Source organism: Eretmochelys imbricata, chromosome 5 (genome assembly GCF_965152235.1).
Source record: "Eretmochelys imbricata isolate rEreImb1 chromosome 5, rEreImb1.hap1, whole genome shotgun sequence".
NCBI classification, from domain to species: domain Eukaryota; kingdom Metazoa; phylum Chordata; order Testudines; family Cheloniidae; genus Eretmochelys; species Eretmochelys imbricata.
This window is the reverse complement of record NC_135576.1, coordinates 41,206,330-41,225,379: the sequence shown is the minus strand read 5'-3', so window position 1 is coordinate 41,225,379 and position 19,050 is coordinate 41,206,330. Positions and strand designations below refer to the sequence as shown.

Here is a 19,050-nt window from a genome sequence, read left to right as displayed (position 1 = left end):
ATGAAATTCAGAGGACATTTAGAGTAGAAACTTGAGATGTGACCGTAACAAAACCTGTTTCTTGAAGAACACTGCGGGGCAGGGCAAGGGAGATCTGCCATTGAAACCCTCAATTCTCCCACTTTCTGGGCAGAAGTGATGGTAACCAAGAAAGCTGTTTTCATGGGCAAGTGGAATAGCGAATATGTAGCTCAAAGGGGTCTGTCATAAGGCAATTAAGGACACATTCAAGTCCCATACCGGGGTAGGTTCCTTAACCCATAGATAACTATTCAAATCTTTCAGAAATCTTGAAGTTGTGGTGAAAAATCGTCCACAGACTAGTGAAAGGCTGTTACTGCTGCCAAGTGAACCTTGACAGAACTCATAACAATACCTGATCTTTTTAATTCTAACAGATAATCCAGGGTGGTGGAAAGAGAAGCATGGTCAATGGACACTTGCCAACAGATACACCATAGGTTAAATTTCTTCCATTTCTGAAGGTAAGTACTTCTCATAGATGTTTTTCTGCTATTTAAAAACCTGTTGTACCTCTTAAGTGGGAAGTCTCTATCCCGAGAACCATCTAGGAGCCTTGCTTGAGGTCAGAAAACTTCCAAATTGGTGTGAAGTGGCTGTCGAGGGGCACCCTGAGACAACAGTGGCAAGCAACTGGAAATCTCAGCAGTGGATGAGAAGTGAAGTGAACTGAATCAGGTAAGAGTACCAACCTGCCTTGGCCAAGTCAGTGCAATCAAAATGACCTAGTCCTTGTCCTGCTTGACCTTTTTGAGAACTTTCGAGATCAATGGCATTAGTTGGCAAGCATAAAAAAGACTCCTGGTCCATGGAATAAGAAAGTCATTTCCCAGTGACTGAGACACGACTCTCTCCCCCCTTCCCCCACAGAGCAAAACTTCCTGCACTTTGCATTGGCAGCAGTGGCAAAAAGATCCACTTCTGGAAACCCCTAGGTTAGAAATATGCTGTGGAGCATTTGTGAATCCATCTTCCAGTCATAACTCTGAGAGAAGTTTCTGTGAAGGTGATCAGCTGTGATGTTCTGTATACCCGAGAGGTAAGAGGCTGAGAAGCTATCAGGTTCATTACATGCTAATTTCAGAACTTTGTCTCCTCGGCACAGAGTTGGGGGGAGCATGGTCCCTTATGTCGATTGATGTAAAACATGCAGGACACAATGTCTGTCATGATCTTGACTAATCTGGCTTTGTTCAGTGAAAGAAAATGGGAGCAAGCATTCCTGACTGCCCTCAACTCCTGAATGTTGATATGCAGGAGACTCTCATAGGAAGACCATTTGCCCTGGATGACGTGTGGACCAAGATCCACTCCCCATCCCAACAGGGATCTGTCTGAAGTGATAATGGTGGTCAGAGGAGGTTGAAAGAAGAGAACTCCCCACACAGACTTTGGAGGAGTTCTTCCACCAATTGAGCAAGTCCAGAATCCAAAGGGGAAGAGAGACCTATTTGTGAAGTCTGTGCTTGTTTGGTATGTAGACTGTCTTGAGCCACCCCTGAAATACTGAAGATGCAATCTGACATGTTGGGTCATGCAGACACACACCCCCAAATGGCCCAGCTGCTGAAGACAATTCGCTGCTGAAGTCTGAGGGCTTACTTGAATCTTTGTACTAAGATTGTGTAGATTCGCAAACCTGTCGAGGCTCCTATAAAATCTATCCATTGAACCAAGATCAAAACAGACTTTTCATGGTTAATCTGGAGGTCTCAGGTATGAAACAAAGACCTCATCATTTGTAGTGCCAATGGACTACACAATAGGATCAGCCCCTGAGTAGCTAATCATTGAGAACAAAGGAAGACAGTTATGCCTACACAATGTAGATGGGCGGCTTGGACTGCCATGACCTTTGAGAATATGCTTGTGACAGACGAGAGGCCAAAAGGGAGCAGTTGGTATTGAAAGTACTTGTAGTTGAGGTTGACTATAAACCAAAGAAACTTCTTGTGAGAGGGGTGAATTTCAATGTGGAAATAAGTGTCTTGAAGGTAAAGAGTCACAAACCAATCCCTGAAATCTAGAGGGGGAATAACAGCTGTCAGGATCACCATCCTGAATTTACGTTATTTCATGCAGTTGTTGAGACATCTGACATCTAATATTGGTCTCCATCCTCCATTCTTTTTGGGGACCAGAAAATACTTGGAACAGAACCTTTCCTCCCCGTGCTGAACTGGAAGTGGTTCTATAACCCCTAAGCATAGGACAGAGACAACCTCCTGACTCAGCAACTAATTGTGAGATGGGTCTCTGAAAAGAGACAGGAAAAGGGGATGGGAGGTGAAATGGATTGGAATAACCAAGATGGTACAATCCCCAACCCCCCTGTGTTGGATGTTGTTGTCTCCTATGCAGATCCAAACTACGAAAAGGGGGGTATCCAAAGTGGGGAAGGAAGATGGGACATTGCGGAGATAGATTTATTTGGAGCAGGTGGTTCAGACTCTTGACGAGGCCATCAAAGCTAATGTTTGGATGTCGCAGATGGCTAAAATGAAGAGGAGGTAGTAGCAGGCTTTTTCTTGGAATATCTCAGCATCTTGGTCAGAGCATCAATTGATCTACAGAAAGCAGAGAAGTGAATTGAGCGAGATCTTTGTGATGTCTGGAACCTGCTAAATTTTTTTTTATTTGCAAGGTATATTCCAAGGGATCTAAGTGTGGCCACTGAGTCCTTCAAAGTGTGAAGGCAATCATCAGTGACTCCAAAAAACAATGTGTGACCATCAAAAGGGAAGTCCTCTACAGTGCTCTGTAACTCCCTAGGAAAGCCTGACAACTGCAGCCAAGAAGCTCAGCCCATAACAATCACAACAGAAATGGACCAGGCTGTTGTATCAACTGCACCTATGAAGGCCTGCAGCAACGTCTTTGGCAGAAGCTGTATGTATCATGTATGATAGCCTTAAAATTGCTTGTGGTGCTCTTCTTGCAAATAGTCAATAAAAGTGTTAAACTTGTTAGAATTCAAATAGTCATATTCTGACATGAGCGCTTGATGGTTTGCTATTCTGGACTGTAGCACTGTGGAGGAATAACTCCTGCAACCGAACAGATCTAGTCACTTCTGGTCCTTGTTATAGGGAGTATATTTTGTATTGTGTTGTCCACCACATACATTCATTGCATCCATGACCAGTGAATTTGGTGTTGGATGTGAGAATAAGAACTCTGAATCCTTGGTTGGCACACCGTATTTCTTGTTGGCACTTTTACAAGTGTGTGTGTGTGAGGGGGGGCGGCATAGCTGGAGTCTGCCAGATTGTCTTGGCAAGCTCTAGTAAAGCTTCATTAATAGGGAGTGCCACATGAGAAGCTGGTGTGTGTAAAATGTCCAGTTTATGATGGGAGTCCTGGGCTTCCTCAAGCAGGATTTGAAAAGTATCTGCGATATACTTCATCAGCTTCTGGGAATCTCTAAACTCATCTGCCAAGGACTGTGGTAGACACATTACTACCTCATCTGGCAATAATGAAGAGATACACATATGAGGTGTAATACCTTTGTGAGCTCTTGCTTCTTTTTCCTCAAACGTCTCCTCTCCGGGTTCTGGCTGGAGAGGAGGAAGTGAAGGCACAAGACAGTGTATGTCTATGTTTCCTGGGAGGACTCAGTGCCCTTAAAAACTGTTGTCAATACAGGGCCCAGGGATCCTAGTGAGATCACTGAACGGGAGCACAGGGCATGAGAGGAGGCATCCATGGTTTATCACCCCAGGTTGTCAAAGGTCAGTGTTGCCTATCCTCCCCTTTTTCTGTATGTGAACGAGAATAATGACTCAGAGGAGACAGGAGATCTGTAAAGAGAGATCTGTGAGTCGGAGGAGTCATCCTCAACATAGTAATCCTGAACATAGTCCAGGGGAAGTGATAATTGTTCAATCTGGGTGGTCAAAGTTGGAGAAACAAGAGAAGAAGTGTTGAGACTGTAACCCAGTAGACTTTGGTACCAAGAGATGTGCGGTCCTGGTAAGTAATAGAGGTGCTGGCTCATTCAATACCAGGAGGACTCCTGAGTATTGAAATTCCTGCTATAGCAGGGGAAAATAAGCAGGAGCCATGCAGAGTCCTGTGGAAGTCAGCCTTGGTAGGTACATTGGTAATATGAGTTGGTGCAGCCAACTGAGGTAGGTACATTGGTAATATGAGTTGGTGCAGCCAGTCTTGTGTGCACAGAACAAGAATGTCCTGACTCAGAGGCAAAAGGTCTGAGGCACTGGGATAGGTACAGAAGGATCTGATGACATCAACCTCTTTAAAGTGGAATGTCCACTAAAATGAGCATAGTCACTGGAAGTAGAAGAGGTATTCACTATTGTGCCTTTCTTAGCAATATCATGGCTCTTGGAAGCAGGTTCCTTCTTTGCGGTTCCAGAAGTACTTGGCACCTCAGTAGCGCTCCCTTTGCGGCCTGAGGTCCCCAGTGACCAAGACTTCCTGGAAGGAGATCTAGCGCTCCTGCCAATATGTGTGGACTTAAGAGTGTGGGACTTTTGGTACTGCTGTGACAAGTGACAATGCTGGATCTCCCACTGCTGTGACAAGTGACAATGCTGAGGCTCACAGTGACCAGAATCCAGAGGTAGACAGGGCATTATGTACAAGGGTTCCTGAAATCCAGGTCAGAAGGTGGTCTCAGGATTAATTCCATCATGAGGAGCTTGTACTTTATCTCCCTGTTTTTTCTAGATCTGTTCTTGAATGAAGAGCAGATCTTACACTTTGATGGTATATGGGCGTCTCCCACGCACCGAAGACACTGAGATTGTCCATACTAACTGACGTAGCATCCCAGCATGAAAGACAACACTTAAAGTGTGGGGACCCCACCATATCCCAGAAACAAAAACCAAATCCAAAATAATCCCTCAAATGGGGAACAACAACAACATGTCTAAACTAAACTAAGCATACTCGGTTAGCTCAGTATACAAAGAGAACTAAGACGGCATGCTAAACGCTTCATCTCAGGATGAAGACAGTTGAGAATGAATTGAAGGCGATTTTTCCCTGCAGCCCAATATAACCTCACTACAAGGCACAGCGACATGCAAGGTGCATGAGCAGGCCAAAAGGGGTCTTCTACCACAAATCTCTGATCACAGGGTAGGGGGAGCATGAGCACCTGAAGTGGAGCACCCATCAGGATGCTACTCGAAGAAGAACAAAGGGATTACAGGAGTCAGAAGGGAAGACGGGTGACAGGAGCAAGCAGGTTGGGGGGATGAGGGGAACTAGTCAGGGAAATGGTTTGGATCTGAGGGAGAGGCAAGCAGGTGCTGGGATCAGAACACTGGATAGGAGGACAGAGACAGGCCACTGACAACAGCAAAAGGAATCTAATACCACTACACCACACTCCCCTCCAGAACCTAGAACTGAATCCAAACCAGGAGTCCTGAACTTCTACATTTCTCTGTCTGCAAATAGATGTGAAACTCAATGTCAAATTGTGTGTGCGCACATGATCCACACAGAGGATAACAGGCATCTACTACTACCAGTTACTCAGGTGGTAGGGATTTGTGCTGGGATCCAACTGAATCTTGCTGATGACCCAATACACATAATAGTTCCACATGACAGAATTTGGTTTTTCATGTTGGTGTCTTTTTTAAAAAACAAACAAATGAGGAATTTATTAAAAAAACACTTGTTACAACATTGTTAAGGTTGCAAAGCACTCGTAAGTTAGAAAATACCACAATTAAAGTTGCCCATGCAAACTTAATTTGCCCCCTTATGTATGTATAATCATACAATTTTTAATTACATAATCACATGCTTTTTTTCCCTAAGACCCCTACCTCATTTATTGAAGGGCTAGCTAGTTATTCAATATTTCTTTTTATGCTCCTCATTCAAAATACATGGCCACAAACCTTTTTAATACCCACCATCCAAACCCCGCACTGAATACAAAACTATTAATTTTCTCTTCGATGTTGCTATGGGACTCTCACTGTAGTATCTTAGTGCTTCACAATATTAATGAATTTATCAATACAACAACTCTGTGAGATTAGGTGATAGTATTAGCCCATTTTACAGTTGAGGAACCAAGGCACAAAGATATTAAGGCTAAAACTGTCAAAAAATGTCCACTAATTTTGGGTGCTAAACTTGAGACACTGAAGGACTGATCTTTCCAGAGTACCTAGCATTTTTATAGCACTTTATACATTCAAAACACATCTCCCAGACTTCAGTTGAAGTTGTAAGCACTCTACACTTCTGTAAATTTGACACCAAATGTCTCCCACTTGACATCCAGAAAAGAAGAAACACATAATTAGTGGCCAATTGTGAATATTTTAGTTTAAATGACTTTCCCAACATCACAAAGGAACTCTGTGGCAGAGGCAGGGATAAAATCCAATTCTCCAGAATGGAATTCTATTTCCTTGACCGTAAGACCATTTTTCTTGCAATCCCTTGCCTTATTAACTATATACTTTCCAATTCCTGCACCAAATAAGGAGTCTGTCAAGGTTCCTCCCCCACTCTGAACTCTAGGGTACAGATGTGGGGACCTGCATGAAAAACCTCCTAAGCTTATCTTTACCAGCTTAGGTCAAAAACTTCCCCAAGGTACAAAATATTCCCCCCCGTCGTCCTTGGACTGGCCGCTACCACCACCAAACTAATACTGGTTACTGGGGAAGAGCTGTTTGGACGCGTCTTTCCCCCCAAAATACTTCCCAAAACCCTGCACCCCACTTCCTGGACAAGGTTTGGTAAAAAGCCTCACCAATTTGCCTAGGTGACTACAGACCCAGACCCTTGGATCTTAAGACAATGAACAATCCTCCCAACACTTGCACCCCCCCTTTCCTGGGAAATGTTGGATAAAAAGCCTCACCAATTTGCATAGGTGACCACAGACCCAAACCCTTGGATCTGAGAACAATGAAAAAGCATTCAGTTTTTTACAAGAAGACTTTTAATAGAAAATAGAAGTAAATAGAAATAAAGAAATCCCCCCTGTAAAATCAGGATGGTAGATATCTTACAGGGTAAATAGATTAAAAAAAACATAGAGAACCCCTCTAGGCAAAACCTTAAGTTACAAAAAAGATACACAGACAGAAATAGTTATTCTATTCAGCACAATTCTTTTCTCAGCCATTTAAAGAAATCATAATCTAACACATACCTAGCTAGATTACTTACTAAAAGTTCTAAGACTCCATTCCTGGTCTATCCCTGGCAAAGACCCAGCATACAGACTGACACAGACCCTTTGTTTCTCTCCCTCCTCCCAGCTTTTGAAAGTATCTTGTCTCCTCATTGGTCATTTTGGTCAGGTGCCAGCGAGGTTACCTTTAGCTTCTTAACCCTTTACAGGTGAGAGGAGCTTTCCCCTGGCCAGGAGGGATTTCAAAGGGGTTTACCCTTCCCTTGATATTTATGACACGCCCCCCAAATCTCAGCTAGGGTGAAACACTGGCTGGGATTTCTTCCTGGAGCTCTAGGAAAAACAGAGTTAATAAGACACATGCATCTCTAAATATACTACCAAGTACATAAAGACTAACAATATTTTCCACATCTTAAGGACGATTTTAACCAGTTGATTCTGGGAAACTTTCACGGGAGAGTGCATCAGCCACTTTGTTAGAAGCTCCTGAGATGTGTTGGATGTCGAAATCAAAATCTTGGAGAGCTAAACTCCACCGAAGAAGTTTTTTGTTAGTTTCTTTGACGGTGTGAAGCCACTTTAGTGCAGCATGGTCGGTTTGCAGGTGGAAACGCCGTCCCCAAACATATGGGCGTAGCTTTTCCAGAGCGTAGACAATGGCATAACATTCTTTTTCAGTGACTGACCAGTTGCTTTCCCTCTCAGACAGTTTTTTGCTGAGAAACACTACAGGGTGGAATTCTTGATCAGGTCCTTTTTGCATTAAAACTGCTCCCACACCACGCTCGGATGCATCTGTGGTTACTAGGAACGGTTTGTCAAAGTCTGGGGCCCTAAGTACAGGGTCAGACATGAGTGTCGCTTTAAGCTTGTTAAAGGCCTTCTGACACTTTCCGGTCCACTGAACAGCATTTGGCTGTTTCTTTTTGGTTAGGTCTGTCAGTGGGGCAGCGATTTGGCTGTAGTGTGGTACAAATCGTCTGTAATAACCAGCCAAGTCTAAGAAGGATTGAACCTGTTTCTTTGACTTTGGGACAGGCCACTTTTGGATAGCATCCACTTTGGCCTGTAGGGGGCTGATAGTTCCTTGACCCACCTGGTGTCCAAGGTAAGTCACTCTGTTTAGGCCTATTTGACACTTCTTAGCCTTAACAGTTAGTCCTGCATCCCTTATGCGCTCAAGGACTTTTTGTAGATGTTCCAGGTGGTCTGCCCAGGAATCCGAAAATATGGCCACGTCGTCAAGGTAGGTGACTGCATATTCTCCTAATCCCGCTAGGAGACCATCTACAAGTCTTTGGAAAGTGGCGGGTGCATTTCGCAGCCCGAAAGGGAGTACATTAAATTCATACAGCCCGAGATGTGTGGTGAAGGCTGACCTTTCCTTGGCAGATTCATCTAGCGGTACCTGCCAGTACCCCTTGGTTAAGTCCAAGGTAGAGATGAACTGGGCCCGTCCCAGTTTCTCTAATAGTTCATCTGTGCGGGGCATTGGATAGTTGTCTGGGCGAGTTACAGCATTTAGCTTACGGTAGTCCACGCAAAAACGTATTTCCCCATCTGGTTTGGGAACTAGAACCACTGGAGATGCCCATGCACTTTCAGAGGGGCGGATTACACCCATCTGTAACATATCCTGGATCTCCCGTTCTATAGCAGTTTTAGCTTGAGGAGACACCCGGTAAGGTTGGACCCTAATTGGGTGAGCATTACCTGTGTCAATGGAGTGGTATGCCCGTTCAGTCAGTCCTGGGGTGGCTGAGAACGTTGGCGCGTAGCTAGTGCACAGCTCCTGGATCTGCTGTCGCTGCATACGCCCAAGGGTCATGGAGAGGTTCACCTCTTCCACACCACCAGCACATTTCCCTTCGTAGTAGACACCTTCAGGCCACTCAGCGTCGTCTCCTCCCTGGGCTGTAAACTGACAAACCTTTAATTCTCTGGAATAAAAGGGCTTTAGAGAATTAATATGGTACACCTTAGGCTTTCGGTTGGAGGTGGGGAATGCTATGAGATAATTAACAGCTCCCAGGCGCTCCTGGACCGTGAATGGCCCTTCCCACGATGCTTCCATTTTATGGGCCTGGAGCGCCTTTAAGACCATGACCTGGTCTCCTACTTTGAAGGAACGCTCTCTGGCATGTTTATCATACCAGGCTTTTTGCTCTTTTTGAGCATCCTGTAAGTTTTCTCTAGCAAGGGCTAAAGAGGTTCGGAGGGTGTTTTGTAGGTTGGTTACAAAGTCCAGAATGTTAGTTCCTGGAGAAGGTGTAAATCCCTCCCATTGCTGCTTCACCAACTGCAATGGCCCCTTAACCTCACGGCCATATACAAGTTCAAATGGGGAAAACCCTAAACTGGGATGTGGTACAGCTCTGTAGGAAAAGAGCAACTGCTGCAACACTAGGTCCCAATCATTGGAGTGCTCATTTACGAATTTACGTATCATGGCCCCCAAAGTTCCATTAAACTTCTCCACCATGCCATTTGTTTGATGGTGGTAAGGAGTGGCAACCGAGTGATTTACCCCATGAGCTTCCCAAAGGTTTTTCATAGTTCCTGCCAGGAAATTAGTCCCTGCATCTGTGAGGATGTCGGAGGGCCAACCTACCCTGGCAAAAATGTCTGCTAGTGCCTGGCACACACTTTTAGCCCTGGTGTTGCTTAGAGCTACTGCTTCCGGCCATCGGGTGGCAAAATCCATGAAAGTCAGTATGTACTGCTTTCCTCTGGGTGTCTTTTTCGGAAAAGGACCCAGAATATCCACAGCTACTCGCTGAAATGGAACTTCAATGATGGGGAGTGGTTGTAGAGGGGCTTTGACCTGGTCTTGGGGTTTTCCCACTCTTTGGCACACCTCACAAGACTGGACATAGGTAGAAACATCCTTGCCCATTCCCTCCCAGTGGAATGACCCCCCCAAACGGTCTTTGGTCCTGTTCACCCCAGCATGGCCACTAGGGTGATCGTGGGTTAAGCTCAAGAGCTTGGCCCGGTATTTAGTTGGAACTACCAACTGTCTCTGAGGATGCCAGTCTTCCTGGTGTCCACCAGAAAGAGTTTCCTTGTATAAAAGTCCTCTTTCTACAACAAACCTGGATCGATTAGAAGAGCTGAGAGGCGGTGGGTTGCTCCGTGCCGCCGTCCAAGCTCTCTGGAGGCTTTCATCTGCTTCCTGTTCGGTCTGGAACTGTTCCCTTGATGCTGGAGACATCAGTTCCTCATGGGATTGTGGACCTAGGCTTGGTCCCTCTGGAAGCGATATAGGGAATGGAGCTGTTTCTGTTGACTGTGAACCGCTCTCCGCTGGTGCACTATGTTGGGATTCAGGATCCGGCTGAGCCTCTTGTGTTGGGTTATCGGCTGCTGCCAGTTCAGGGTCGGTGGGGCCCTCTGGTGTTGAGGTTGCAAGTACTGGATTCAGTGCTGACACTGGGTCTGGTGTTGGTTGTTCGGCGGGTTCCGGTTCTGGGACTGGTTCCGTCTGGGTCTCTGGGACTGGATCCACTACTGCTGTTGCAGACATTGGCCTGGGGTCCGGGTCCATCACCTCTGACCGGGTCCTGATAGAAGTTTCCGGAACAGAGCTAGGCCTCACGGCTTGTTTAGCCTGGCTGCGGGTGACCGTTCCCACCCTCTTGGCCTGCTTCACATGATTGGCCAAGTCTTCCCCCAACAGCATGGGGATGGGATAATCATCATAGACTGCAAAAGTCCACATTCCTGACCAGCCCTTGTACTGGACAGGCAACTTGGCTGTAGGCAAATTGAAAGAGTTGGACTTGAAGGGTTGAATCGTCACTTGGATCTCTGGGTTGATTAAATTGGGGTCCACTAAGGAAGCATGGATAGCTGACACTTGTGCTCCGGTGTCCCTCCACGCGGTGACCTTCTTCCCGCCCACACTCACAGTTTCCCTCCGCTCCAAGGGTATCTGGGAGGTATCTGGGCCTGTGGACCTCTGGTGTGATTCCGGTGCAATGAACTGTAATCTGTTGGGGTTCTTGGGGCAGTTGGCCTTTACATGCCCCAGCTCATTACATTTAAAACATCGTCCAGCTGACGGGTCACTGGGGCGAGGAGGGTTGCTGGAGAACGGGGTGGCAGGACGATAAGGGGTCTGGAGGGTTCTTTGGGAGGTAGGTGGGGCCTTGGGCGGCCCCCGGTAATAGGGTGTGGTCTGGGGTGGTCCCTTCTGGTCTCCGCTCCAACTGCGACCAGTTTTCTTCTTCTCTGCCACCTCCACCCATCTGGCTCCAATCTCTCCTGCCTCGATTACAGTTTTGGGTTTCCCATCTAGGATGTATCTTTCTATTTCCTCAGGAACACCCTCTAAGAATTGTTCCATTTGCATTAGGAAGGGCAAATTTACTGGAGATTCAACACTTGCTCCTGATATCCAGGCATCCCAATGTTTCACAATGTGGTAGGCATGTCGGTTAAATGACATGTCTGGTTTCCACCTTAGGGCTCTGAACCTCTGACGAGACTGCTCGGGTGTTATCCCCATTCTGACTCTCGCCTTGGATTTAAACAGTTCATACTTGTTCATGTGTTCTTTAGGCATTTCAGCTGCCACCTCAGCTAAGGGTCCACTGAGCTGCGGCCTCAGCTCTACCATGTATTGGTCAGTAGAGATGTTGTACCCAAGGCAGGCCCTTTCGAAGTTTTCTAAGAAGGCCTCAGTATCATCACCTGCCTTGTAGGTGGGGAACTTTCTGGGATTGGAAGTGGTACCTGGAGAAGGATTGCTAGGGTTTGTTGGTATATTCTGCTGAGCCTTTATCCTCTCCACCTCCTCCACATGCTTCCTCTCTTTTTCCTTCTCCTCCTCCATATGCTTCCTCTCTTTTTCCTTCTCCTCCTCCACATGCTTCCTCTCTTTTTCCTTCTCCTCCTCCACATGCTTCCTCTCTTTTTCCTTCTCCTCCTCCACATGCTTCCTCTCTTTTTCCTTCTCCTCCTCCAAATGCTTCCTTGCCTCCATTTCCCTCTTGTGGGCAGCCTCCTGTGCCTCCTTCTCCAGCCGCATGAGTTCTATCTGTCTTTCATGTTGCCTTTGTCTTTCCTCAGCCTGAAATTTGGCTAATTCCAGCTGTAGTCAAGCTGAGGATTTGGTCATTCTAACCTCTCTGTTTTTAACTAACTTTACACCCGAGGTTTAGAAATAAACAATCAAAACTTGGCTGTAAAATTTTGCTGTGCTGGAATAGAATACCTATTCTCTGATAGTGATTGTCAGCCTACAGAAAAAGACAATTCCCTTGTCTCTGCTCTGGGCCCAAATTAAAGCAAAAAACTTCCAACTACTTGGAAACCTGCTTATCCAGCCCAAAGAAAAAGCAAATGGAACACACACCCCCTATTTACTTTTAGGAAGAAAAGAAAAAAAAAACTCTGGGTTGGAAGACTGTGAATTTCCCTGCAGGAGTTAAGTACCCTGCCTCCAGGCAAAGAAAACCTGCAATTCACAAGATAATCCCCTTTTGTCTCTGCTTGGCCACAAAGCAGAGAAAAACAATCTGCTTTCAGTTTCAACTGCTTTCTGGACTTCCTTTCCAAAGGAAAAAATAATTTCTTTTTAAAATCTGTATTTCTAGTTCAAAAAATCTCAACTGGATCTCAAAATGATTTCAGGTTAATCCCACCACTATGCCACCATGTCAAGGTTCCTCCCCCACTCTGAACTCTAGGGTACAGATGTGGGGACCTGCATGAAAAACCTCCTAAGCTTATCTTTACCAGCTTAGGTCAAAAACTTCCCCAAGGTACAAAATATTCCCCCCCGTCGTCCTTGGACTGGCCGCTACCACCACCAAACTAATACTGGTTACTGGGGAAGAGCTGTTTGGACGCGTCTTTCCCCCCAAAATACTTCCCAAAACCCTGCACCCCACTTCCTGGACAAGGTTTGGTAAAAAGCCTCACCAATTTGCCTAGGTGACTACAGACCCAGACCCTTGGATCTTAAGACAATGAACAATCCTCCCAACACTTGCACCCCCCCTTTCCTGGGAAATGTTGGATAAAAAGCCTCACCAATTTGCATAGGTGACCACAGACCCAAACCCTTGGATCTGAGAACAATGAAAAAGCATTCAGTTTTTTACAAGAAGACTTTTAATAGAAAATAGAAGTAAATAGAAATAAAGAAATCCCCCCTGTAAAATCAGGATGGTAGATATCTTACAGGGTAAATAGATTAAAAAAACATAGAGAACCCCTCTAGGCAAAACCTTAAGTTACAAAAAAGATACACAGACAGAAATAGTTATTCTATTCAGCACAATTCTTTTCTCAGCCATTTAAAGAAATCATAATCTAACACATACCTAGCTAGATTACTTACTAAAAGTTCTAAGACTCCATTCCTGGTCTATCCCTGGCAAAGACCCAGCATACAGACTGACACAGACCCTTTGTTTCTCTCCCTCCTCCCAGCTTTTGAAAGTATCTTGTCTCCTCATTGGTCATTTTGGTCAGGTGCCAGCGAGGTTACCTTTAGCTTCTTAACCCTTTACAGGTGAGAGGAGCTTTCCCCTGGCCAGGAGGGATTTCAAAGGGGTTTACCCTTCCCTTTATATTTATGACAGAGTCCTACAGAAAACTTTGTCAATCACAAGAGTATTGATTCATTCTGAGAACACCATCAGTCCGATGCACAGAATGAGGTGACGGTGCCTTGGACAAAGTAGTATATAATCATGAAATCAGAGACTGTATAACAATCCACACATACAAAGGGCACATATTAAGGTTGCACATGCACCCTTTATTCTGGCATTTCTTAATTTATGACTGCTTCACTTTGCAACCTTACTGTTCTTTAAACAGTTTTTTTAAATTGTAATTTGGCACATATAATGCTGAAATCTTATACCTGCAACTGTATGTAAACAATCTTTTTACCAACTATAATATTCAGCATTAAGAAATAAAGGAAAAGGGACAAATTGCTTAAACTATGAAAACAGTTTTTATGCCCTCCCATCTTGGAAAAAAAATCAGGTACCACATTTATTTTACAAGGTACTATACAAGGGCATTAGCATATCATAGAACAAGACTGAAATAATTTTACAATTAGAGCTGTAAAAAATTAAAGAAAGGCCCACTTATGAGGTATAATTACTTTGTGCCTTTGGATTTTGACTTTTTTACTTCTTCCCCTGGTTTGTCCTTTTTCAGCTTTTTATTTGTTCTTGGAATGATGTCATCAAAAGGATTAAACAAAACCTAAGGAAAAAGTTAAATATTTTATACAAATATTTAATAAGCATTTTGCTGTAATTTAGAATACTTACATCTTTAAAAAAAAAAGACTTTTTTTTTAAAAATTCACTATTTTGAAAATTACTTTTTCAACAATAATACATAACCCACTCAGATAAATTAATGCCAGTACATCCTACTAGAATAGAATTGTTTGAAGACAAAGAAAAAGTAGAATATTTGAATTAACCGCATACATACCTCACTACTTTTTATTTTGTGTGGATTGAGTGGTCTTTCTTCTTTGTCAATTTCTACTTCAGTCAGTCGTAACATATTGTATATGGTATCCCCAGTGATCTAAGAAATTCACAAAAGTTTTTTAAAGTTAGTTATTTCAAAGCCTATCAATTTTCAGACTGCTTGTTAATTATTCTGCAAAATTTAAGGGAATTGTTATGTAAATAATTTTGAATATATGAAAGAGGAATATTTACATTACATTACCTATGGCTACAAATATTTTAAATGCAACAAGACTCTGCTCTTTAGCAACCCGATTCTGCGTTAAAGAACTATTAAGGTGCCATAAAAGTTAGTGAAGGGAGCTCTGAATTGAAAATAAAACTAACAAAAAATTCTGTAGAATACAGAGCTAACCTACTTGACAATTTCCACATTTCCTTGAAACCATCATCATTTTATTGCTTTCGTTTGCTTGGGTTGTTCTTGAATAATGATATTAGAATTGCATTTCTAAATTAACATTTTATAAACAGTAGAAAAAACAGTCTATATGCAACAATCAGGGTACTTTTAATTTTATTAGATTACTCTGAAAAAATGGATTGTAAAGGTTCAATTTAGTAGAAAACCACGGAAAATTAACTACTAAGGAAAACTACCAATTGAGATCAAGGTCAGGCATGGAAGACAGACAAAAACTAAGATGTTTTTAAATACTAAAATAACTTTGAAAGTAGCAAAATGCATTTGAGCTGTGTGAAGATAATAAGAAAACATTCTCTGAATTAGAAGTACATTTAATTGCATCTGTCAAAACCATGATTCAATTCATAACTCTATAGCGAACCTTTCCAAAAATGGTGTGCTTGTTGTTAAGTTCATCTGCACGGCCCAGTGTAAAGAAAAACTGACTGCCATTATCATGAGCTCCAGCATTTGCCATAGCAACCAGTCCTCTTCGATTAAAACGCAATCGTGAGTGGAATTCATCCTTCAAAATAAAAAGGAAGATTGTTTAGTATGCAATTTTAATTTTGCACTTGTTTAACCAGTAAACAACCACCCTAACATACATAAGGCAGAATTTCTTGTGTTTGAAAAATTTTACAATGTTCTACCAAAACATCAAAAACTACTCCCAGATTAACAATGCAAACAAATACATGATTTTTTTTAAAAAAGGTGCAAGCTTAAGAGCTTCTTGTTAATCAGGCTAAGAAATGGAAAAATATTTGTCAACTTCAAAGCAATAATATAGATGTGATTTGAAAAAAAAAAAGAAACCTAGTATTTAAACATAATCTCTATTAAGAAAAAAAAAAAAAAACCTAAAACCTGCATTTTTCTTGTGACATCAAAACTATCATATATTTAACCTAACAAAATGTTGTATTTCAGAACAAATCCAGTTTCCATTCAAATCAATGGGAGCTCTGCAACAGATTTTAATAGCACCAGTATTTCATCCTTATTATGGGCCCACTTCTTATTTGCTGGGCAAGACATGATACTTCCAAGGCAAGGTACTACTCTGAATGAGTAAAGGAGGCAGAATCAGCATTTATGTAAAGACAGGAAATTAAAAGGTTTCAAAGTAGCAACCGTTGTAGTCTGTATCCGCAAAAAGAAAAGGAGTACTTGTGGCACCTTAGAGACTAACAAATTTATTTGAGCATAAGCTTTCGTGAGCTACAGCTCAGCATCTGATGAAATGAGCTGTAGCTCACAAAAGCTTATGCTCAAATAAATTTGTTAGTCTCTAAGGTGCCACAAGTACTCCTTTTCTTTTTGCGGAAATTAAAAGTTGCCCATGCAAAATTAATCCTCCCTCCAATGCATACACATGATGATAATCTTCAAATACGAGATCATATACAATTTCCTCCCCATGCCCCCACTTCTCCCAGCTGTGTCTCCTTGTTCTTTTAGCCAGCCCAACAGGTTAGCAATAGCACAGTACACAGCCAATCGATATTCCATTATGGGAAGTACTAACTTTACAGAACCAGGGAGGCTCCGACTATACACAAAGAGCACAGAAAATGTAAAGATGGTGCAAAAATAGGTGCTTGGGATTTACGTAAGTGCACACAGAACTATCAGGACAAAAAGAAAAACTAAGCACGCACAAGCAGGCAAACTTCCCCAATATTAAGAATAGTCTGAAGGAAGAAAACCCTATATTTAAAGCCTTCCGTGACAACTCCTTCTCAGGTCATTTCTTGTGAGAGAAATCATCTTGGGTCCTCAAAATTATAGAGAGAATGAAATATTAGACTCAAATAAACAATCCTGGTAGAAGGAAAATGAGACCACTCCTCCCCCTCTCACATTTCAACACGGGCTCTGCACAAGCTAGGGGCCCACCCACACACGACTCAGTGCATGATCATGATTTAAGTGGGCTCCTGTTAACTTTACAGATGCACCCTAAGACCAAGGTTAGGGCAGGGGTATGAAGCTGCTGTTTTTTGTGACCAAGTCTTATAAGGCTGAACTGGGTGACAGGAATGGATCTACGTCCAACTACGGAGGGTGGCAGAAGCATAGGAACCCTGGAAAGGGGCTATTTTTCTTCTGTTTGCATGATCATGTAGAGGGCTTCACTTGTGGACTGGGAAGCCGTGGCTCAAAAGTCCCCAAAGTCCTGGGATGGCCTTGCTGGGCAGCCCGCGGGCCTGGCATCTGAGTTACAATCCAGCGTTGCCCAGTTCTCCCTGGGTTTTCTCAGCCATATAGGAGGAGGGGAAGGTAGGGGATCCGGGCTCTCCCTCTCAACCAGGTCTAGTCCTGGGCCCAAAGGGGAAGGTGCAAGGATGTCTAAGACCCCTCTTGCTGATACACCAGACCAGCTTCCCCTGGGCTACTTCCTACCTTCCCACTCTTCAGTTTGGGACATGGTAACAGCACTCTGCCCCTCCCTAGCAAAGTGTTTCCAATCAGCCTCAATAACCTAAATCGTCAAATGGGTACTTCCCAGCTCACTTCTCAATGTCCAGTTATTCTCCCTTCTCAGGGAGCAGGGGAGGGAAAAGGGTCAAGCCCCTGGCTTCCCATTTGGGTCTTACCTGCAGTCCAGACATTTCTCCTTTGGACCACTCTGTCCCAGAGGCTGGAAACTGGCTTCCTGCCTCCAGACAGCCTTGCCTTCAATCTCCCTCCACAGCTGCTTGACTGTCAGAGTCCCCTTTTAAGTAGGTTCTCTATCTGGAGCATGCTCTGCAGCTGCAGAGGGGCAGAGTCCTCTTGGCCAGGACTGGTCCCACACTTCCTTAGCCTTTGTGTGGGGTCTGTAAACCCCATCACAGACCAGAATGGAAAGAAATCACTACTACCTGGAGATCAACAATGCAGCCACACTATTGGACAGAACTACCACAGAGGCATCTCAGTAACAATATCCTGCTCAGCCCTGATTCCATATGGTAGCCCTTGCTGGATGCAAAGCTTGAAACTCACTTTATGCAACTGAATCATTTCCAAAAAATACTATATGCAGAGTTAGCATGCAAAAAATTAACAAAAAAGTTGCATGCTAATGTTAACTTGAAAAAAAAATGGTCTGGCCGACCGATCATATGTGTTCCCTGTTTAGTAGTATAAATCTATTTGTTCATGTAATCCAGAAGAGAAACTGTCTCCTTTGAAGCCTGAGGTTAGAAAAGAACCAGAAGCCTAGGTTGATAAGAGCAATGCAGGTTTACACATAGTATACAGAGCCTTGCCTATAAACATTCCCTGTGATAAAATAATTGAACATATAGCATTAACCACTTCAGTGTTGTCTAACAGATCACAAAATCATAGAACAAAACCTCTCTCTCATATCTAGTTCACCCTCTGTTTCAATGCAATGCTTAAGTGAGAGACAAACAGAAGAACACGTACAAAGGGGAAGTCTGTTTTTAAAGGTACCTTCTAACATATGAAGAATATAAATATTAAGAGACTGGGTGTAAAATTTTAGAAATACTCTAAACTACACTGGAGAGTTACACATGCCCAACTTGGTCTAGCCTCAGTGTGGGGGCAATGGACTAGAAGACCTTCCAAGCCTACATTCCTATGATTTCTAACTTGTGTGTGCAAACACCCCAGTGAACATATGTTTAAGGCAGGGCTGTGCATGGATGGTCATCAGATCTAAACTTGCACAAGTATAAGAGTATTTCTGTATCTAACTTTGGCACATGCAAATATTTGTCCATACTTTTGAATATTTGCTGCTGCCAGAATACTAGCACAACGAGTGTTGGAAAGCATTATTCAGTAATTGCAATCTGGGCAAGAGAAGATGAAGATATCTGAAAGCTATTTACTCTCCTTTTATTGTAATGTTCCACACAAGTTTACCTGGTGCTTTCTGATCTCCTTTTGCTCTATTGAATATCTAGTAGGAAAAACACTGAAATCACTTCAGTGAT

At 43.4% G+C, this 19,050-nt stretch overlaps 1 protein-coding gene across 4 annotated transcripts in view; it reads right to left on the bottom strand.

Annotated features, from left to right (window-relative positions):
* CWC27 (CWC27 spliceosome associated cyclophilin) overlaps window positions 1-19,050 on the bottom strand; it is a 236,417-nt gene that overhangs the window by 201,732 nt on the left and 15,635 nt on the right. For all 4 annotated transcript variants that reach the window (XM_077816922.1, XM_077816923.1, XM_077816924.1 and 1 more), the window contains 3 exons: window positions 15,474-15,617; window positions 14,642-14,740; window positions 14,301-14,404 (listed from right to left, as the gene is read on the bottom strand). In XM_077816922.1, the coding sequence (XP_077673048.1) occupies window positions 14,301-14,404; window positions 14,642-14,740; window positions 15,474-15,617 (347 nt within the window). The remainder of the gene's footprint in view (window positions 1-14,300; window positions 14,405-14,641; window positions 14,741-15,473; window positions 15,618-19,050) is intronic.